The sequence below is a fragment of the Musa acuminata genome, chromosome BXJ3-9 (assembly GCF_036884655.1).
Source record: "Musa acuminata AAA Group cultivar baxijiao chromosome BXJ3-9, Cavendish_Baxijiao_AAA, whole genome shotgun sequence".
In the NCBI taxonomy this organism is placed as follows: Eukaryota; Viridiplantae; Streptophyta; class Magnoliopsida; order Zingiberales; family Musaceae; genus Musa; species Musa acuminata.
The window spans coordinates 1382745-1405897 of NC_088357.1; the positions used below are offsets into that span (position 1 = coordinate 1382745).

Sequence of the window (23153 nt, forward strand, 5' to 3'; positions counted from 1 at the left end):
AAAGAATGAGAAAATGTCATTTTATGATGATGATAATATATTATCAAAATATTAAGAGAATCATGATAATTTTATCTTGATTTATTTTAGATCCATACATATATACATGACATATAAGACAAATGGCAGTATTTAATATGGGATATGCTTCATCCCAATTCTTTTCTGCACATCTTAGTCTAATAATATTTCTCATTACAGTACCCTCCAAGTGAATTTTGTTGATTCTGGTCATTTAAAGAGTTCCAATGTTGCCATATGTAGCTGTCATAAAAGCTTATTAATACATTCAATAATGCATGAAAAACTGCAATAATATAGATTGAAGGATTATTGCAGATCATTTATCATCAATCTACAAAAGGCATATACTTAATTATCTTTTTGTCATATCCAATAAACTCCTGATTCATTATCAACTATTATTTGGCTCCTTAATTTTTGAATTCAAGCTCAGAGGAATGGATATAAAATTTTAAAATTTATTAATACCAATTAAAATTTTTACCATTTGCATAAAAAGCTTTTGTTTTTGGATTTTTTTTTAAAATATGCCTCTAGTTTTTAGTTTTCCTTATATGGTATCTCTTTTTTCTATAATATCTTAAATATCCCTCATCGTCACAATTGTTTTCCAAGAGTAATTTAGTTTATATGTTATTTAAATAAATTTTATTAATTTATAGGTATATTGAATAAGTTCTCATGTGACAACATTTACTCAACACTAAGAAAAAAGAAACAAATTTAGAAAAAGTGGAAGAAATCAAATTATTGATTAAAATATTATAAATCTTGATTAGATATCTTAAGTATTCATCTTTAGGAAGAATAATATCATGAGGAAAAGAAGGTTATTCCTTAAATCAAATCAAGAAAATTATCTTATTCGAAGAAAAAAATATATCCTATATTTATTTGATGTGATTGTATTTTTTATTTCTATATATTTTATTGATTCATGTGGATAATGGATCGATGAGAGATGAATTAATGTTGAGTGGTGTGAGATTATATTTATTCTGATGGAATAATTTTATTATCCACATGCGAGATATGCAAAAGGTCTGAGTTATTTTTTTTATTATCTTTTTTGTTATTATCTGTTTTTTAACTCTATACCTCTCTGTCATCAAAAATAAGTAAATTCATCGTTACTCATCCTATATCATAGATTCTTAGCATCAATTACTCATCATCCCTTCTTTAGTCATGACTCTCATCTCTTTATAAATGTTCATAATATCAAAAACCTTATCCTTACTTCTACCCTCCTCGCATCCATTTTGTCGTTTCTCCCATTGTTAATCGTCATCCCATCTCTCTCTCCTTTGTATTTTCTCCTATTTTTATGCTTATTTTTCTCATCCCAAACCTCACTAATATGGGGAGATCTCATAGGGCGGAGACAACAAACTTCGAATAATAACAAAAGAACATCTCAAATGTATTAGAGAAAAAAAAATCATATTATAAATAAGAAAACTGAAAATTGAGGCATCTTTGAAAAAAAAAAGGCCTAAAAAAAAAAGGAGTATTTTTCAGGAAATCGCCCCTCAATTTTCATCGTCTTTAAGACGATGGGCTATCGACCATGGCCCAGTTCCTCTGAGCCCGAGCTCTTCCCAGGCTGCCCTTCCTCAGCGGCAGTCCCGCGGTGTAGCGCGTTCGGTCCAAGTAGCCACACGACCGAACACAAAGGAGGCGCCGTCCGAGCACGCTCCGGCGGTGTAGGCGGGGGAGGGGAGGAGGGGTGTAGCGGCGAAGATGGGTGGGCGGGCGCAGATGGGCAAACGCATCGCGGAGATGGGGTTCAACCCCGGTGGTGGCGCCATCAACTGGTTCCCCGGGCACATGGCTGCCGCCACTCGGGCTATCCGTGATCGTCTCAGGCTCGCCGACCTCGTCATCGAAGTGCGCGATGCCCGCGTGAGACACCACTCTCTTGCACCACTTTTCTCTCCTTCCCCGCCACCCAAACAACTTTAGTACCTCTTGCTGCCCTAACAATCCTAAGCGACGCCTCCTTGCTTCGACCTTCGTTCTCCTGAACTTGTATAGTCTTTTAGTTTGTTAATGGGGACGTTCTGGGAATGAAAACACAAGTGGTAAGTTGTCTACCATTTGTTCGATGAAAAGACTTTGAGGGGCACTGAAGTCGCAACCTAAACACCTCTTTCTTAAGCATTGTAGAAAACCTGATACTTCTAAATGGCTATCTACTTATAAATGAAACGACAGACAAGTGCTCTTTTGTGAGTTGATCCAGTTGCTGCCTTCACTTGAGCAAGCACACTATAGGTCACACTCTTCTTTCGGTAATGACAATTTTTACATTGACACTCTTTGTTGGTTAAACTCTATCTGCATAATTATATCACTCGGTTGTGTTATGCTTCTTTTCTTTTCAGCAACTGCTTTAACTGATTCTAGCCACCAAAGTAATAAAAATTGTTGACGTCTCAGTACATGCTGTTTTCTGTTTGGTCGTTGGAGCTTAATTTTAGGCTGTAAGAGGAGCATGGTGAGCTAATTCTTGTAGTATGAGGTGTACCTAATGTAGTTTAATGTTTGGTTTCCATCATCTATAATCGTACATCTTATTTCAGATATTAATGACCATGTCAGCTTGTTAATTTTGGATGCTCAACTCCAGCTGTGCTTCTTCTTCTTCTTGTCTTCACAAAAATCATGACATTCTTCTCTTCTTTTTTCTTTTGGCATTTCAAATTTACTTCTAGTTCTGCCTCATTTGACATCAGTGTGCTGCTTTGAGACAAAAGATTTAGGTAGCGTTTGACAAAATTTATTTTACTTTGATTTGTTTTTCTCAGTTATGTAAAATTATGCTTTTCTTTTTGAGAATCATGTTATATTATAGTTGCCTAAAAAATTATTCAAAATTTGACCATTTCACATTATTACTTGGGCTCATATATTAATTTCTGATAGTTATAATCTCTTATATGCAATTAATTATAAGCAGTCAACTGAAGCCCATATTCTATTCCTATCTGCAGATTCCATTATCATCCGCTAATGAGGATCTCCAGAGTCTGCTTTCCTGTAAGAGGCGTATAATTGCCCTAAATAAGAAAGATATGGCAAATCCGAACATAATGCATGTAAGTGGTTTCTAAAGTATTTATCATCTTCACTTGTATGACAACATCATAGAAAGGTCTCCTAGTATGAATGCCCATCTATATGTTCTCTTGAAATCCATTACCTTTTTAATTCATATGTTGTATTTCCTTTTATCTTGTACTGTTCAGTAAAATAAACTTTTCTTCTGATTTACAGCGATGGGTACAGCATTTTGAGTCATGCAAGCAAGACTGTCTGTCAATGAATGCTCACCTCAAAAGTTCTGTAAGCCAGGTTTGTCTGCTCCATCAAATATGTTAAACATACTATTTGGTTCCTCCAACTATAATTCTCAATTGACATTGTACAAATTATTCAAATAAGTTGGGGAATATTTTTATTTAAATGGTTCCACTTTTTCTGATTTTTATGTTCATTATTTCCATTGTCTTTTTTTCCCTAAAGTACCATGTGACATTTTAGATGATGTTGAAGATGAAAAACATTTAATTATAGTGCCAACTATATGCTGGAACCTACTAAAAGCAATTAAATATAATGTCAACTCTATACTGTATCCTCTTTGAAAAGTGTCCAAATCTCAGTCTTGTGCCCCCATCTAGTTGACCTAATACTTTGGGATTTTGGTGAAGGAAAATCTGGATTCCTGCACAGCTGCATGCACTCCATTCCTGCTATAAGTTAAACAGTGACGTTACAACTGGATATAATTGATGCTTTAAGGGGTTAACGGAAGCCAAGTTGACTTTTTTCCATACTACTTCAAATGATGTGCATATGCATGTATAATTGCAAAAATTGTTTAACAAATTGGAACTATGTAATTCCTTTTTAATGTTGAGAGTTCTTTATTTTTCTATAAAGGTAATTGAATACATTCATTTTCACTTATTATTAAGAATCATAAGTTGTTTTATTCATTAATCATGGACTTGTTGACCTTGATTCTATCATCCCTAATCTTAAGACCAAATACCATTTGATAAGTCAATATTTTGTCGTTATTGGTGCGAGCACGAAGGCTTGCGAGAAATTGTTCGTTTTGGGTGAGCTCACACAGTTTTGCCCTTTTTGCTCACCCAAAACGGATAATTCCTCGTGAGCCTTCGTACTCACACGAATGATGACAAGATGTTGATTTATCATAATGGTGCTAGAAGAAGGGTGATGAGGTCTCGGCTCCCTTACGGGGGCGGGGGGTGGGCCATATCGGTTGAGAAGTAGGGGAACCAAGAACTTATATGCCTCTAACATCACCCTTACCCTCAGAGACGCTTTTTGGGGCTCACCTCGAAAGGGCAAAACCGTACGAGCTCATCCAAAGCAGACAATTCCTCGCAAGCCTTCATGCTCGCGCCATTCTATCATTTTGGACCTTTTATTTTTGCTTTTGTCTTGAGCACTAGTTGAAGTTGATGTGCAAAACAATGAACACAGATAGCAGAATTGTGTTACTTCATATTGAGACCATTAAATTTACTTTGTGTGTTACTTGCTCCATCATAACCTTGTCCTTCTATCCTCTTTAAATATTCAAGAATGCTTGTAAATGGTAATGCTGCTGAATCAGAGACATGAACAAGACTGATGCAATGTTTAAAACAATTTGGTTTAAAACATGAACAAGATGGCTTATTTGGTTTAAAACACTTTGTAACTCATGAATATATAAAGTTGGTGAATGAATTTGATGTTTTACTCCATCAGACCTGGGAATTGTTATTCATTGCATTTCTTTATTTCTGTCAAACATGATAATACTTGTGTGGAAGCCACTCAAGATAATTCCAATACTCGTTGGAGATGAATGGACATGTTCTAACAATTGTGACTGTACTTTTTTTTTTCTTCTAGTTATTGTTTCATTTTAAGTAACTAAGCTCACTGGCCCCCAGTGCATCGGCTGCTGTGTAATAGGTATACAACTTAAAACTTTTAACTTGAGCTTATTACTGGTGTTGCCACAAAATCTTTAGCTAACTGGTGATAGAATTGTTGTATATTTTAATTGCTTGAATCTTTGTATCTTCAACATGTCTGTAAGCTAAATTAAAATGTTCTTTTCATTCCAAGTTTTATTATTTCCATAAGACTTTCTTAATTGTTTCAATATGATTATTGGCTTTTTAAGCTGAATTAAATTTTCTATGATTAAAAGCTTCTAGCACTTGTGGAGTTGAAATTGAAGGAAGTCATTTCTAGAGAACCTACACTTCTTGTTATGGTTGTTGGTGTCCCAAATGTTGGCAAATCATCTCTTATCAATTCTATCCATCAGATTGCAAATTCTCGTTTTCCAGGTGAGATATGCAGTTTCCTTTAATAATATTATTATTTTTTCTTCCAATGAGGTACTTAGGTTTCTATTGGCACTCTTTGTAGTGCAGGAGAAGATCAAGTGTGCTACGGTGGGACCATTGCCAGGTGTGACACAGGACATTGCAGGATACAAGGTCTTGATATTTTCAGTTTTATCCTAACATGTTTAATATTAGTACATGCTGTCTCCTCAACTTTCTTTTGTACATATTGTTTCAATTTTTGTTATTCATCATCCTAAGGTATGGTTATGGGCATGTTTTAAGGGCATGTTTTTGATCATATGATGACGCTGTAAAAATGTGAAGGTGATTAGTCTTGACTTTCTACCCTTCCTACTTGACAGACTGGTACACAAAAGCACTTGATATGAACAGTTCCGTGGAAAGGAGCAATAGTTTTTTTATTTTTCCCATCTACCACAATATGGTTGAACATGATGCTGTTAGAAGTGTTGATGACCTAGGACACCTCCATATGACCTCCAGTATGCATGAAAATAGAAGTGAAATGAAATAACCTAATCTCAAGTTGTAAGATTCGTTCACTAGGGTTGGTGACCTTGACTAGTTAAGGGTCTTGGTAGATGTTCCTTACCATGTAGACCAATTGAATCATGAAGCAGTTAGTGACCATTTGTTTCAGGGTTATTGGTGCCGTTAAAATAAGCAAAATATTACCAGTAAACTTTTATATAATAGTGAACCAATTTAAGTATTATCCAACAAGTAAGAACTGCTACAAGATAAGATTCTAATACAACCACTTTATCTATATTCTGCCTTCTAATGGAATATGTTGCACTTGCACTTACCATGTATTTTTTTTAAACCACATAAGTGGCACTGGGCCCTCACATGAAGGCAATACATATGAGCAGAGTGTGGCTGCATAATGGCGCAACGTATTGTCTGCATATGCATGTTGGTGCAGTCTAGAGGATAAATTTTCTGGACTGGTGTTCTTGTATAACATAATTTCTTTGTACCTTGACAAACTTTATTTCTAAAGTTGCTAGCATGACTTGAGTTATATGCATTAGGCACTTCATGTCAGGACCACACCATGGTTTCCAAGTATTACAGTTTTTAATTATTTATGCTGCTCTCCTGCTTTGCCATTCACAATGTTGCAGATTTTGTTTATAAACTTATGTGGTCATACGTGATTTGGGAAATTACTGCCATGTATTTCTTATATTAGCACTTTATTATCAGATTAATGTGTATCTGCTAAGTAAGCAAAATCTATTTCATATTTCCTAAATTGTCCTTTTGTGATTTGATTTATGCACCATTCTCTTTTTAATATTGTAATCTTGCTTTACTGTTTTCGATTTTCTGGATGCACAGTTCTAATTTATAATAGAAATAAACATATGGAAGTTGTAACAGTCAACTTCTGATGTTTGGTTGAAATGTTTCGTCAGTGCATAACAAGTTCTTTTGCTGATAAACTCTGTATTGGTAATTGGGAATCTATATGATTATGTTTCCAACAGCTTGTAATTGAACTTGATATAATGGTGGACAGATTGCAAATCGGCCTAGCATATATGTACTGGATACACCAGGTGTCCTTGTGCCTAGCATACCAGATATAGAGACGGGCCTAAAGCTTGCTTTAACAGGTACCCTTTTTTTTATGGTTGTAATTCTTCACCCTCAATTTGCTACTATTTGTAACATAGTCTTCACACCATGATAGTAATGTGCTTTAGAATGACATGCTATTCTGTTTATTCTTGAGTGGCAGAAAAAAAATGGAGTAATAGATTTTACATAGTAAACAAAAAGATTTAGAAAGAGGAAAATGAGCCACCTAATAAATAAGTTACAAGTCAAAGGTCGTTATACCCTTTATTCAATCTGTTGCACATAGTAAAACCCTGTAGCACAGACGAATAAGAAAGTCGAGAATTGACCTAAAATGAAGAATTTCTGGAATTGTGTTTCATATATCTGAACAATATCTTACATAATAATCTCTATTTTATGTGAATCAAAAAGGGTGATAAGTTAGGAAGGTTAGAAGTCACAAATTCAATTATAACTAAGAAAACATAAACTAATAATTGTCTTTTCCATCAGCTAGAACCAAAGAAAATTATGTTGCTCAATTCTAAATGGAGCAGACCCATGATGCAAATATACTTATCAATTAATTATTGCAAACAAGACTCATTGTTTTTTTTTGGAAAGAAACTAGCTCATCTATTAACTTCAAAAGTTGGAAACATTAACAAAAAAATGGGTTCCGGAATCAGCCCCCTAGACAACTGCTTTGTCACGTATACAACCCATACTAGCTAATTTGTGAGCTTCAGCACTAAAGTTCCTACTAATATGGATAAATTAAAGGACATTAAGCTCATTACCCAGAAACAAAATGTTGGGCAATCCAGTTCTGTCCATTTAAAAAATTATATTATATGTTATAAATCCCAATCACTAGGTCTTGCTTGATCTCAACCACCATCTTCTCGCCACAGAATTCTTGCCCGATCGCTGCCGCCATCAGCTGCCAGCCATCCTCCTCTTCTCTTCCTCCTCTTCTTCCTTCCTCTTCCTCTTTCTCTTCCTCTTCCTTCTTCCTCCCCTCCTCTCCCTTTCCCAACAGAGTGTTGGTACGCACTGAAGTGCTACCTTTTTTCACTAGATCTGCTTACAGCTAAATGATATAAAACCATGACTTTGGGGCAGACTACTTTTATAATTTGAGATCATTTTTCACTGACAAATACATTAAGTAACTATTGGCTCGAGCACTCTGCTATAATACTTGCAAATATCTGACAGTTACATTGTATATTCTTGTCGTTCTGTTGTCTCGCTTATCTATTTTGTGTGCAGGGGCTGTCAAAGACTCAGTGGTTGGTGAAGAACGCATTGCTCAATATTTATTGGCAATTTTGAATAGTAGGAGAACACCTCTACATTGGGATCGCTTAGGTAATGAACGAATGCGGACAGCACCTGAGTTTGATGGAAGAAACAAGAATATTTTTGCTGACTCAATTCCAAAGAGGAGGAGGCAATTGAATGTGTCTGATTCTGATGCTTTGTACATTGAGGTATTAATTTTTACTAATTCCATGCTACTTTAGAATTGCATCATATTGACTTCTTACTAATAGGGATTTTCTTTCTTCCATATAATAAACTTGGATTACCAAGTAATAGTGCCTAGTTACATCTACCTTTTTGTTCTAGACATTCTAGTTTTATCATTTTGCATATTTTGTGGATATTCTTTACACATACATGTATTAACAGACACATGTATATATCCTCAATCTAATTAGTTTATATTTAGCACAAAAAAATGACAAAACAGACATGATTGTGCACAAGGTTTTCAGTCTCCTAGCTTGTCCCCATGCCTATGACATGACAGCTGAGTCTCGGTGTATTGGGTTATCTGGTACAGGAACTATAGCAAGTAAGGTTCAAAAAATTCATTTTCATTTTCAACATTATTGCTCGAATTCTAAGAGTTGGGTTGATAAGATTGTTTTCATATTGTCAGTGTTTTGGTATGGAAAATTTGATGCTTAGTTTCAAATTCTCCTTGGACTCTTGGGATTAAACTTCTTTTTCCTGACTTAATAGTAAGATTATAGGGAGAAGAAAAAATGTCGTGCTGGCCGCTGGGTATATTGCTCTCGTCAGACCAGTATATACCAGTTGGTATCAGTATACCAACACGTGATACACTGGTATATATCGGTGATTTGAAGATGAAGGAGAAGAGGATGACAGTGGAGGAAGAGGAGGAAGGAGGAAAGAGAATAGAGGAAGAACAGGAGGCGGTGGAGGAAAGGGAAGGAAGAAGAAGAAGAAAGAAGAGGAAGCAATGGATGAAAAGGAGGAAGCATACTTGTGGTCGGCAGCACGCAATGGGCGGTGGGTTGGTAGGCGGCGACAACGAATGGTGGAGGGATGTATGCAGCATCAGACAGCAGCGATGATTCCAATCTCACGAAACTGTGGTTGTCATGGATCACGAGCCCTAATTGAAGGAAAACGTCAAGTTTTTTTACTTTTTTAATGGGTTGGACTGGACCTCTCGACATATGGGTGGTCCACATACCGGTACATGCCCAGACCGGTATGTATCGCCCATCTCGTACCAGTCCGAGCAAAATAGGATGCTGAAAAAGGAAAAGCCGATATGATATACAGTGTGTCATATCGGTAGGTCTCTAAAACTACAGTACTGTATGCATATTATTTCTATGTCTGACGAAGTGGGGGATGAGTTTTAGAATGGAATTTTGACGTCACATCAATTTCTGCAGAAATGGGTATTAATTAATTTGAATTCAAATTCTGAGTTCATTTGATTTACATTAGTATGTTATTTAGCACATTAGTTTGTCAAGTCACCTTGTTCCTTGACCATATTTTTATCATTATCTCATGTTCATCTTTTGCAATCAGTTATGAAGACTTTGTGATGCTTCAGTGTCATTCATGGTCATGGTTTTAACTTTTAAGTCCTGGCCGGACCGATATGTACTGCTTGTCTATACCCGGCAACAATACACTAAGTTATAACTAGATATTTGTTTTTTTATTAGTTTTTTCAGTGATGATGGACAGTATATGTTGGTGTACTGTTCGATACATTCGTACTAATCCAACTGAGGACTGGTATGAGTTGTGAACCAAGGTTTATAACCATGGTTGTGTTCAAAGTCGAGATTCCATACAGAAATGTCTTTTATATTGATGGAGATGATCTAATTCCTTTGGTTTGATGCAGGATCTTGTGAGAGAGGTCCAACGAACACTGTATCTCACATTCAAAGATTTCGAGGGCAATTTGGAGGAAGAGGGTGAACTAGAAAGTCTGATTGACGCTCAACTTACGGCACTCCGGAAATCATTTAGGATACCATCTCATAGAGCATGTGATGAAGCTCGGACGATGGTCTCAAAGAAGTTACTAACCTTATTTAGGACAGGAAAACTGGGCCCATTCATACTCGACAACCTTCCAAATTCTTCATAATCCTTCCCTTGCAAACAACAGAATTGAAGTTTATGTGCTGTATATAACATGTTATTTGTTGTGAGCCATCACATTCCTACTGTTAGGAAGGAAACAGGAAACCCCTAAAATGAAGTGGCAGTTAACCAGAAAAGCAATATGAGAAAAGAGGGAGAGTTGAGAATTCCCATCATATGACATAATTCACATTTTTTTTTGTCTTTTAGCAATATTTGAATCTCCTGAAGAATCAGAAATTTTGACTTCTGGTATGCCAACTAGGATTACAAAATTTTGTACCACATTTGTACTAATGTTTTGTAACATTCAGACCTGATAAGGGGAAGTGAGACATGGCAGTCTTATGACATATCATCCTATGGATCAGATGTATACTCAGCCCGAGTGGATATGCTCATTTATCCCAACGGTTGTGTTCAACAGAAATGTTCGACGGCTATATCTTTACAGATTCATAATGTCGATAATTTTGCATAATTATCTCGGAAGTTATCTTAACACACCATTACAAAGGCTGTCTTAACCTATTTGAGAGTAGTAGATTATTTATAATAGTAGCTTATTTTTCTTTCCTGAATTCTCTGGCTTTACTTTGTCAGGTATATCCGGATTTAGATTTTGTAGAATCACTAGTCGAATTTCTTAGCATTGTACTTGTGGCAAGGTCGAATGTTAGATGCAGATTGGATGTAAATGCTAATATGTCGGACAACTAAAATGTGGAGTAATAAGACCATATTAGAAGTAGATTGGGGCTCGTGATGCTACCTTTTACATATCCTCCGATAGATCTACATAGATTGACAGTGCAGGGCAGGTGTAGATTTTTTTTAGTTGTATTCTCTGTAGATTTTATTTTTAGTTATATTCGTGCAGAAATGCTCTCCCTCGACTACGAGACAACCACGGTTCGGTTGTACCATTTTTTTCATCGAGATTCGTTGAGTTTGCACCTCAAATTCGATTTTTTTTTTTTGTATCGACAAACGAAATGCAATGAAGATGTTCTGCTTGATCGCCTCGTCCTCACTGTTATCTCGAGGCATTTCTTCACCGATAGTTCCGGCCATGATTCGATTCGACGATTCCGAACTGAATTGGGTTTCAACAGTTCGACTGTGATTACCGAAACAGACGATTTCATTTCAGTTTTGAACTGATGAAAAAAATAGAAAACACTAAATACCCCTCCCTACAAATGATGAATACATCCCTTCTAGCAATGTAATACACAACTAATTGAAGAAGTATTTTGATAAAAATAAAAAAGATAAAATACCTCTTATACTTGGACCATATTAGAAGTGAAATTAAACATTACCCCTTATATTTGGATCCTATTAAAATTGAGGTTCTTGTACTTGAAAATTTTACATTAAAATCCTTATAATTTTAAAAATAAAATAAATAATAATTAAACATTACCCCTTATACTTGGACCATATTAGAATTGCAATCCTTGTTCTTAAAAAAAAATAATGGAATACATATTTATCCTAATATCCTCAACGCATTGATGAAATACATAATACGTTACATTAATGGAATACACAACGTGACATCGCGTGTTGAATCGATACAAAAGTAACGAACAAAAAGATATTTTTAATATTTTTTATTTTCGACAATTAAGATGTTAAAATTAATTTTTTATTAATAAAATAATTAAAAACGAAAAAATATTAAAATTATCTTTTTGTTCATCACTTTCACATCAATCCAATATATTATATCACATATTATGTTTTTTATTAATGCAATTGATGACGTTAAGACAAATAAGATTATTTATTTTATTTTTAAAACTATAAAAATCTTGATATAAATTTTTAAATATAACGATCACAATGCTAATAGGATCTAAATACAAGAGGTAATCTACAATTAACCCTCAACGACATGTACCTCCTGAGGGCGTTCAGCATCAAAGATAGAGCAATGTTCACACTGCCGTTCAATTGTACATACCACCAATTGAAACAACAGCATAAGACAGTGAATCATCTGATGAAACACTTCACCCAGAGGCTTCAATGAAATATCATAAATCTGTTCACGGGCTAATTCATGTAACTGACTTAAAATAAGAGGAACAAGACTTTCTGCATCTAAATCAGCCAGCTAATTGTTCATGTGAAATCTCCACGCCCTGATGAACTTCTCATTGTGAGTGGTGACAATCTTATTCATTCCCACAGCCAGACATGTTATGGGAGGCCGCAAGTATCTGGGAATGATATCCAAGCAGGTGGTATCCTGAAGCCTCCTCACCTTCTTTTGAACCACTTCATGACTGTTCTTAGAAGAAAGTGGCACCCCTTTGGTAGCATCTATCACCAAACTTGAAAGAATTTCACCGGTGCTCTGGTTCAGAATGCGGAGTACACCATCTATTCCACCGACGGCTAACATAGATGTATCATTTGATAGATGGTGCACAGTGTAGATGACGTTGGGACTAACTCGTGTTTCCCAGACTGGTCTCAGAGTCCTAAAAGAAGCAAAAAAGTTCAGGGTTCCTCCAAATAAGCTTCTTAAATATAGTCACTCGGATGCATATACATAAACCAAGTTACAAACTTGCACTGATCCAAGTATGAAGTATAGAAAAAAGTCCAAGATCAACTGATAGTGACTTTCTTTTAGGATAATGAGTTTAAGCCTTTGCTTCAAATGGACTAGCCACATGATTCACATTCATGGAACATAAATAAGATTTAAAAGATAGCCTGAAGTATTTGCATTACCAACCTGAGGTCCCAACAATGAGCATAGCCTGAAGTTGATCCAGCAAACACCGAGTATGAATGCATGTTAAAAGAGAAGCATTTCAGGCCTGCTCTAAGGAATGATATTGTTAGACAAAGATCTGATGGAAACAACAAAGAGCCTCACATGGAATCTGAAGGGATCAAGATGGGAACTGTGTGCCTGATTATTTGCCATTTTCAGGATAACATATGCTTTCAATCAGAAAATATCACTATAAATTTACACCCATAATATTCAGAAAATGAAATATTATTTTAAATAAAGCTCTGTAATGAATTTGAGGGCTAAAAACAGTATGAACAAGGGCCTCAAAGCCTGTTGGATATTCCACACAGCTACCAAAATATATTAACACATGGCACTATGGTTCTGTACATTATATCAGAGTACTACATTACCGTATGGGTACTGTAATGATACTGCCAATATTGTAGTAAATATTCAACTTCATGTTTTTAAGAAAAACAAAAGAAAGAACGAAAAAAAAAGTAGAACAGAAATAATAACAGCGATGATATAGAACCTAAGATATCATATCTCATGGCTTTTGACCATTCTAACACCTCACACATATGAAAAGAGAAAATCAATGCAATACAAAGAGTTACTGGTTCATTCACGAACAGCAGAAGGGAAAAGAAACACCCTTACAGTAGAAATACCTCCAATAGTTCCACAGACAATAAACTTCAAACACTTGAAATCGATCAAATGAAACAAGACTGCACAACTCATCATCAATGGACAAGATTTTTCATTAATTTGCCCATTTAGTGGTTTAGATCAAATGACAATAAAGCAAATAAGAGAAAGATGATACATGATACATGATCTAAATCCACATTTTTTGTTTCATCAGGCCAGATGAAAGATTGTACAATTTTGATCAACCTAGTTATTTAGTTTTGTTATATGACAGTGCCACGGTTTAGGAAAATCACCTGTAGGAGAAAAACAAGACTTCACAGAACCCATCCTTTTACCAGATGACAAATCTGCAATAGCTATGTTTCCAAATGTAGAACCACCAATAACTAATTGATCATCAGTCAAAGTCAAGCATGTGACTGGTCCAGAATGCATCCTGCAAAATGTTGGACCCAGAGTACATTCATGTGGCATCTTCTCATATGTTTATAAATAATAAAAATGAACAGGCATGCAGATATAAGCAACAGATAGAAGTTGCCCCAAGTTTAGAACATGAGTCCTCAAAAAGGAAACATGCTTACCTATATGCAGAATACAAAATATAGATTGATGTTAACAAAATCCTACTTTTGCTATTCTTCTTTAGTAATTACATAATGCTATGCATGGAAATTGCTTGGTCACATTTGTACCTAATTATTCGAGAGCATCTTCCACTATACATATCAAATACACGAACTCTACCATCTTCACAACCAATCACAGCCTCTGGATCGATATAACTGCCAAAACAATGGACAAAAATATTAAAACAAGTAAACATATGAAGAAATCAGTAGAATATTAATTCACATGGCTCAGAAAATGATAATAACCAAAGACAATAAGACATGCCAAAAATCAAGGTGATTGGGACAAAATCTAGTGCTACCAAAGCACCAATATATAATTGCTAATATGACGTCTGAAGACACTTTTGCTTTACTATAAATTTATCAAACATTAATCAAATGAAAACTGTAATTTTGTTGGAAGTTCAAGCACATGCTCCCACATTCATTGTGTGAGGCATTTTATAGTTATGCTACACGTGCTACATTATGCTTCATGGAATTGACAATCCTAGTTGATAAAAAAACCAGTGCAAAGGTGTCGTCATCATGACTCCGACAACAAATAATAACTGAATACCAAACATTAACAAGATAAGGTGCTGGATCTGAAGAACTTAATACAAGATGAAAATGTTCTTTCTGCTGCTATATACAATCTCAAAACATGAACTTAATAATCTCTTTCACTTGGCAGATCTGATACTGGAGGTACGCCTGAGCCAAAGTGAACCAGAGCATATCTATTAGTACCAGTTTACTACAGACCTATACCAATATAGTGTAGGTCAGAATGGATCTGATACAAGTTAATACAGGTCCAGTACAGTCCATGCTGCTTAGGCTAACAAATAACAGAGACTAATTACTCCAGTTTGACTTTTGCCTTCATTGACCTACATCATTCAGTCACCACTAATTCACATGATCTAATGTGCTCGGCTTATTCAACAGGACAAGGTCTACAATATACCATTTCATGAGGCCAGTATAGAGAATATATCAAAATTACAACTTTGATTTTGTTTCTAGCAGACCTTAGTGCACCATATTCAACAGCACAAATCTGTTAAGTATCAACTGAAAATTACCTATTTTACATTCCAACAAAAACCTATGAAAATGAATTTTACTGCATATGCTTCCATCTGAGGTGAATTTAGTAATCAATTTATTTAAACAATAATGATGAAAAGAAAACCCTTTTTTCTGCTCACCGCATACATAGTCCACGTGTGAAGATACCTTTGCATGATTGGAAGATACCTCTTTGACCATGGCGCCTCCATATGCATATTCGATCACTAGTTAAACCTACAATCTGAAAGTATAGAAATTTGAAACCATTAAAAAACTTTATTAATCATTGTCATGATCTCCTTATCAAAAGTGCATTAAAATTTATTTCCTAGTCATAATAAGGACACAAGAGAGAAGACATGATTGTATGTAGAGAAAATGATTTGATTGAATCACATATTCAAATCAACACCTTAGCAAGAACAATAAACCAGTTTCATCTTATTAAGGTCATGAATCATATATTTTCCTTTCAGAAGCATTAACATGTGACGAACACATGATTATGGACCCCAACTAGAACCCTACTACTTTACAACAATACTACTAGAGAACCAGGTTTTTCACTGATTTTGAACCCTGGACCATTAGGTAAAACTTGCCCAATTTTATTGGATTCAAATTTATTCAAGGAAAAGAAAAGACAAAACATTATTCGTAGAGTGGATTCACAGAATTTTGTGATTTATTTCAAATCTCATGGCAGATCCCTTTTTTATGTCAGCATCCTGTTTATCCTTAAGAGGTTTCAGGCTACTCCTTTTGTCTCCCTATGTTCTTGCACTAAACTTATATAATTATCACATGTTTCTTTTTTGTCCTCCCTCTCCCCTTATTCAGCTCCTCCCCCATATGCTATCAAATATTGATATAGACTGATCTTATCACATGGGAATCAAATGATACCTTGAACTATACTTGTACTGCATATATAAGTTCTAATTATTTGAGATCGGCTACATGAATCTTTTACTATCACTAAGAGTACTATATAAAAAGTCATATGTTTAATTAAGCTCAAAGTAATTAAATCTTTATTTATAATTTTTATTAAAATTTTTTTAGGTCTTCCTCTATCTCTCCTCATACAACTAATATTAATTATTTCACTCTTCTGACTCGAATTCGAAGGTCTCCTGGACACATGCTCATACGATTTTCTCTCATTAACTTAGATAATATCATCAACAAATAACATACACTAGGAAGATCTATCATGTAAGTGACTAATAAGTTTATTCAGTATCAATATGAAAAGGTAGAGACTTATGCAGATCTTTGATGTAATACTATGCTAATAAAAAACTCGCTAAACACAATTCCTATAGTTCTAACACTAATAGCTATAATATCATACATATCTTTAATAACATCAATATAATCAATGGATATATCTTTCTTTTCTAAAACCCACCATAATAAACCTCTAGGTATCTTATCATAGGCTTTATCTAAGTCAATAAAAACCATATACAAACCTTTCTTTTTCTCCCTATACTTTTTCATTCATTGTCTTAATAAATAAATAGCTTCTATGGATGATCTTCAAAGCATAAAACCAAATTGGTTTTTAGAGATACTTGTTTCAAGCCGTATCCTACTTTTGATAACTCTTTACCAAGGTTTCATAGTATGACTCATGATTCATAACACTATGATCTAAAGCATAAACAATTACTTCATAGACCTGTAGAATAAAAAAAAGCATGCTAAGATATAGGAAAACATATCTTGTATATAATCACATATATGATTAAAATCTATGGAATTGAAAAGATAAATCAATACTTTACCAGTTTACCTTGTTCTCATCAAAGTCATAGTCAACTAGTTGATTCATTTCCGGACTGACATACTCATCCAAGTAGTTGCAGCTTTCTGCAGACCATAGACGCAGTACCTATTATAAGTTTCATGGCATTGCCATAAAGATTTAGAAAGACTATCTGAATACTAATCCAAGATCACATTAAGTCTTCAAAAGGGAGCCTGATGCCGGATAAATGCCTGAATGTTCTAAGGGTTACACCAGAAAGCAGCTTACAGATGCAAGTTAATCAATGTTACAGCACAGAGAAGCACAATGCTGATGCAACTAGAACAAAAGCTAGAAGAGAAGCACACTAAGAGTATGTGGAAATGTGAAACAAATACACCCATGACTGAAACAAAATCAAGTACAAATCTCTACTACATCCCAAAAATCAGACATGAAATTAATGTATTCATCATATGAACTATTACCCTTTAGCTGGAGATTTGATGAGCAAATGGGTTCATTAGCCAAGGCCAACATGGCAAATGCTGACTTAAATTGTAAACTTCAGATAATTCTTATAAGCAACTCCTAGAAAGATAAAAGAGATGAACTGGGCAACATGCATAATGTGTTGGACATGCAGGCTTGGTTTTTCTTATTCTCTTGTTCTTTTTCTTATTCTAATCATTTAGTCTTACCTCTTCAGAGATGGCTCACATTTCATTGCAATTTAACACCTCACAAGCAAGTCATGCTATTTGGAACAGTACAAAAATGATAGGATTCTTTCCACTTATTTGAATATCTAGAGCATTAAAAACTCAAACTTCTACAACCCATTTAGAAGTTTAAACTTTAAAATCTCAATTCACTTAAGGTCTTTCAGTAGTCCCAGAATTTCATATGACTTTTATCCCTAGTTATTTACTGACTTTTAATTTGATAATATTCCCCAATCTGTGTAACAACTAAAATAGAAAAAATTCTAAATAATATTTGGTATATAAAGTAAAATACTAAGCAAATAGATAAAAATTGGTGAATCGGTAGTTTTAAAAATCATATCCATGTAAATGAAAGATTATCTACAGAAACTATTTATATGATAATATCATGTAAACAATCATAATTTCAGATAAAAGCAATACCTTATCTCCAACTCCTGTAAGAATTAAGCCTCTTTTCATCCGACATACATTCACCCTGATATTTAAATCACTGGGATGAAAAAAATGCAATACAATAGAGAAGCAGAGTTATCCTAGTACCACTAACACTACTGGCAAAGAGAAAAAAAAAATGAAAAAAAAATCATGATACTAAATTACAATTTAACATGATAGAATAGAACTGCAATGAGAAGTAACATTATAATCTTCAATTTAACTTGTATATGTTAAAGGAAGTCTGCATAGCTAAAAACTTGCATTTTGTAAAAGCAAAGACTAACAGAGAAGTATTAGCTTACAATGACTATAAATTGCCAGATTGCTTTTACCAACGTTCCAAATACTAGACAGATGCAGTTCAGTATCGGTCAATATTTATTTTACTATTTTTTGGTGATACCAGATGAAACAGGCGAGTATACCAGTACTATACCAGTCCAACCAGTTACTAAAACAGGTAACAGACTAAGATATAAAACCTTATCTTTTACTAAGAGATTGAATATGCGTCTAAAAGTTATGATAACTAATTGATCCTGTGAGTAGAATTACTTTCAAAAGAAAGGACAACTAGAAGCGAAATGAAAAATGTGACATCTAACCAGTCATATCCAGGTACAAAAATACCTCACATTATACTGGAGTAATCTTAACTATTAATCATATTACTTGGAAGCAATGATGAGGATCTTCTTGATCAGTATTTATTGGTTCAATTGTAAACCAGTATACATTTTCGTGCGTAACACTTAACTGAAGTAAACAAATCATTTAGAACCAAGGATGACGATTATGGTCAAACCAGTCAAAAAGTGAACCAGTACATGGAACCTGGGAGAAATTGCATGGTCCTAGTTCATACAGGGTGGACCACCCAATTTTGATTGATACATCTAGGTGTACTAGGTAACAAAATACTGCATGGTACTCGCATCCAACTGAACCATCCCACTTGTTTAAACATTTAATCAGTCCCCTTTCCCACATTATCTTTCTATGACTCTCTTTTTCCCCAAATTAAACTTCAACTTCAAGCAAATCAAGCTTCAATTGCAAAATTTGGTACGTCATTTTTCCAAAGGAAGGTAAATCTAAAGCTAATCTTTTCTTTTTCTTTGTGTTCTTTTAAATGTGTGAAATGAATCTTTATTCTTGTGTTTTTCTTATGGTTTTACTCACGAATTCATGTTTAGATTTAGATTAAAGAAATTATTTTTTATTTGGTTGACTAAAGAAATTATTTAGATTAAAGAGTTCATGTTGGATCTATGCAAATCAACCATAAATTTACGAGTCTAAAAAGTTGACGACTTCGAGGAGATGAGAGAAAGTTTAGTTGAGATCAAATGAGATAGGAGTTCCTCATGATCACAGCCTTCCTACCATAATGATTTCATGGACCACATACGAAATTAATAATTGATCCAATTGAGAATATAAATACCAGTCTGATACCAATTCCAATAACCTAGCCAGCAATCAATACTGATTGTCCTCAACAAAAGCAAAAGACAAGGCTTACTATAAATTATTAGGCTAGAAACTAATACCGATGGGTTTATACCAAGACATCATATCATGCATACCATACCAGTTTAACCGATGATTGGTATTGATAATGGACTAATATTTTAATCTTTCTCCCAAACAAAAGCAATTAGCATAAATCCTAGTATGTGTGTTAAACATGGAATAGACAAATCTGTAAAATGCCAAATGCAGACACGACATATATGGCAGAACAAAAGGAAAAAGCATCATCCAATGTGTTACTTCGTGTTATTTTTTCTTATTTTTCAAAGAAAGAGAAGGTCAATATTGAGATATGATTTGTAGGTATATAACATACTATGGCAAAGTGATTGTGCCAAACAGAACATTTTTAATGCTAAAGAACTTACAAGACAATAGGCCCTTGACATTGTCTACCTTCTACATCACTCATCGATACATAGCATGGTGCCCCTTCGTTAGCACCCTACAAGCAAGATACAAGCTTGTTGGCACAGGACACTAGGCATAAGTTATGCATGGACTAGGATTTTGCCACAAAGGCGACACAGCCTGAGTTTAGTGAAAACTTTCACCAATGTCAGATATGTTTTATCATGGTTTGAATTTTTGATCGGCACGACCCTTACAGTGCCATGCTAGTGTAAAATACTATGGAGACTCCAATTCTTAACCAGATTTGTGTGCACAAGAGGCATGCAGACTATATTATGCCAGATTGGACTGTGCCAACATTGAACTAAAACCCCCATGTCAATAGTATTGAAAACCTTGGTTTTATCAGAAAATAAACCCATGTTGATGGTAGGCAACATTGTTAAGCATCCCATACCAAACCAAATTCATTATGTTGAAGGGCACATTTTTAAGGATGTTGGATTTTTTCAGTCTTACCATTGCTGGAAAGATTTATTCAATATTTTAAGTTGTATCTCATTGTCCACAACAAATTTATAATCTTTTCAAAAACATAAACATCGGTAAATCCCTAGATGTAAGGAATAAAACTTGAAATTTTACATTTGTTAGAGATAAGGTTGGAAACTGATAATCCAAATAGCAAAATTCTATTTATATGATATATATACTGGATAAAAGAAAAGAGAATACCTTGCATGGTGACCACTCCATTGGTCAACTTTAACCGAGCCTCTGAGAAAGGATAACTTGTGTTCTTCCATAGCTATCTCTTCCAGATAGATCTTCATTGATGTTTCTAGCATATCTGACTTGATAGAAGCACATTTAAGATGTGGATTTCTTTTGTTATATAGATCTTTCATCAATGAGGATGTGTAGATTAGATTGTTCCTGTAACATAATAAGTCATGAGCATTTATCGGTCTTCAAATAAAAAAAAATTAGAAACATATTTGGACTCTAAATTTATGTTGAAATTTTTCATTCCATATCCCTATATCTTAGTGATATAAAAAACCATTCCCTCCCCTTTTCCCGTGTAATTACATCCCAAAGCTTGTGGTGAACATGTGTTAGTTGAAAGAGTCATCATTATTCAGTTTGACCATTGAATGTAGCAGTTGAAATTATAATGATTAAAAGAACTCTGCTTTTCATCAATAGAAATGGGAACTATTAAGCAAGTAATAACAGTTTCTCCACATCTCCCTACTCTTCTTCCTCCTCTATTCCGCGTATCTTCTTCCTCACCTGTTCTTCCTCATCTAAATCAACTAGATCCATATTCCTTCAAATCCACATGACTTTGTTTAGTTAAAAAAAGTGAAAAAAAATCCATTTAGATTTGTATGTGCTTCCAATCCGTAAAATGCAAGTGAAATACAAATTTGCCCTTCGGGCCTATTGCATTAGAATTTTATCCTTAACTTGTTTACATTGATTAAGGAAGATGCGGAGTTCACAAAAAAAAAAAGAGATTTTCCTAATTGTACAACGCACACACAAAACAAAAACTCTAACATGCAAGTGAGTTACAAATTTGCCCTTGGGGCCTATTGCATTAGAATTTTATCCTTAACTTGTTTACATTGATTAACGAAGATGCAGAGTTCACAAAAAAAAAAGAAGAGATTTTCCTAATTGTAGAACGCCTCACACTTGCTGAAACATATTTATCCTATGTGAACAGTTGGGACGGCTTGGTGCACTCAATGGACAATTATCTCCTATTCATGTTAGAGTGTTTTTTTGTGTGTGTGTGTGTTTACAGTTGGAGGAGCTTTGGCCTGCACTATGTGTTTATTAATTTTTTTATTTTTTGCTTTGCATTTCTTCCTTTTTTTTATCCAAGGGACTTTTCCGAACAGGTTTTGCGCATTCTGGTCGGGAATGGGTTTCCTTGGTATAAAACATCCAGAAAGTTCATTAAAAAGAAATGGAAATTGTTTAGCTTCCATCATCGGTTATCCCAATTAACCAAAATCATGGACGTAATAAAGCAACTTCACGAGACTCATGAAGAAGGATGCGGCATCAGGTTTAGAAATAATAACCCAAAGCTAAGAATCTGTTCTCTTAACAGCCCTAGTACCTGAGAAGGTCAACGATGGAATCAACAAGAAAGGGAAACGAACCAGGACTTGCAGACGACAGAGCATCGGACGAGATCGAAGTGATCGAGAAGCGCAAAGACGATGCAGAGGAGGTCGGTGCCGAGAGAACGAATAGACCCGCCGGTGCCGACGTCTACCGACCTCCGCTTTCCGCGGCCGCCGCCTGATCCAGCGGCGACCGCTCGGTGTCTGCCGCTGCTGCCGGTGACCTCCATCCGCTGCTGCGCTCGACGCGCGTCAGCCGACCTCTGGGCTCTCTTGCGGACCGCCCTGATCGGCTGTTGATAGAGAACCACGAACGACACGCGTACGGCAGTCAACGGCTGTTAGTTCAATATATAATATTATAAATAAATTATACTTATATTATATGTAAAATAAATAATACTAATATATTTTATAGCGAAAACATAAAATTTATACCAAACAATAGTTTTATAATGCCTCTTAATTATATAATGAATTAAAGACAGTTGATGATCGAAAGTTGAAACTCTATTCTCTCCATCGAGCCGGACGATAGAAAAATAAGTTATCAATATGTCACTTGATAGGACGAGCAGAAAATTAATAATTATGAATATATATATATATATATATATATATATATATATATGTATAT

The 23153-nt window shown here is 34.8% G+C and overlaps 2 protein-coding genes across 4 annotated transcripts; one reads left to right on the forward strand and one right to left on the reverse strand.

The window, feature by feature from the left end:
- Window positions 1–1636: 1636 nt before the first annotated feature.
- On the forward strand, window positions 1637–10792 carry LOC103996719 (short integuments 2, mitochondrial). 2 transcript variants are annotated; one of them, XM_009417690.3, is made up of 8 exons: window positions 1637–1929; window positions 3021–3125; window positions 3304–3381; window positions 5267–5408; window positions 5491–5561; window positions 6961–7057; window positions 8280–8500; window positions 10195–10792. In XM_009417690.3, the coding sequence occupies exons 1-8, from the start codon at window positions 1768–1770 to the stop codon at window positions 10441–10443; spliced, it is 1125 nt and encodes a 374-aa protein (XP_009415965.2). In that variant the 5' UTR covers window positions 1637–1767; the 3' UTR covers window positions 10444–10792. The 2 variants fall into 2 exon arrangements, with proteins under 2 accessions (XP_009415965.2, XP_065023511.1); XM_065167439.1 differs by lacking the exon at window positions 1637–1929 and adding an exon at window positions 2371–2524.
- A 1656-nt stretch (window positions 10793–12448) lies between these two features.
- Window positions 12449–22833, reverse strand: LOC135585817 (F-box/WD-40 repeat-containing protein At3g52030-like). 2 transcript variants are annotated; one of them, XM_065166120.1, is made up of 9 exons: window positions 22553–22833; window positions 21108–21308; window positions 18465–18519; window positions 17359–17457; window positions 15695–15798; window positions 14559–14648; window positions 14157–14299; window positions 13195–13279; window positions 12449–12934 (listed from the first exon to the last, which is right to left on the reverse strand). In XM_065166120.1, exons 1-9 carry the CDS (start codon window positions 22744–22746, stop codon window positions 12565–12567), a joined length of 1341 nt encoding a protein of 446 aa, XP_065022192.1. In that variant the 5' UTR covers window positions 22747–22833; the 3' UTR covers window positions 12449–12564. The 2 variants fall into 2 exon arrangements, with proteins under 2 accessions (XP_065022192.1, XP_065022191.1); XM_065166119.1 differs by having other exon boundaries at window positions 18465–18534.
- Between the last annotated feature and the right edge of the window lie 320 nt (window positions 22834–23153).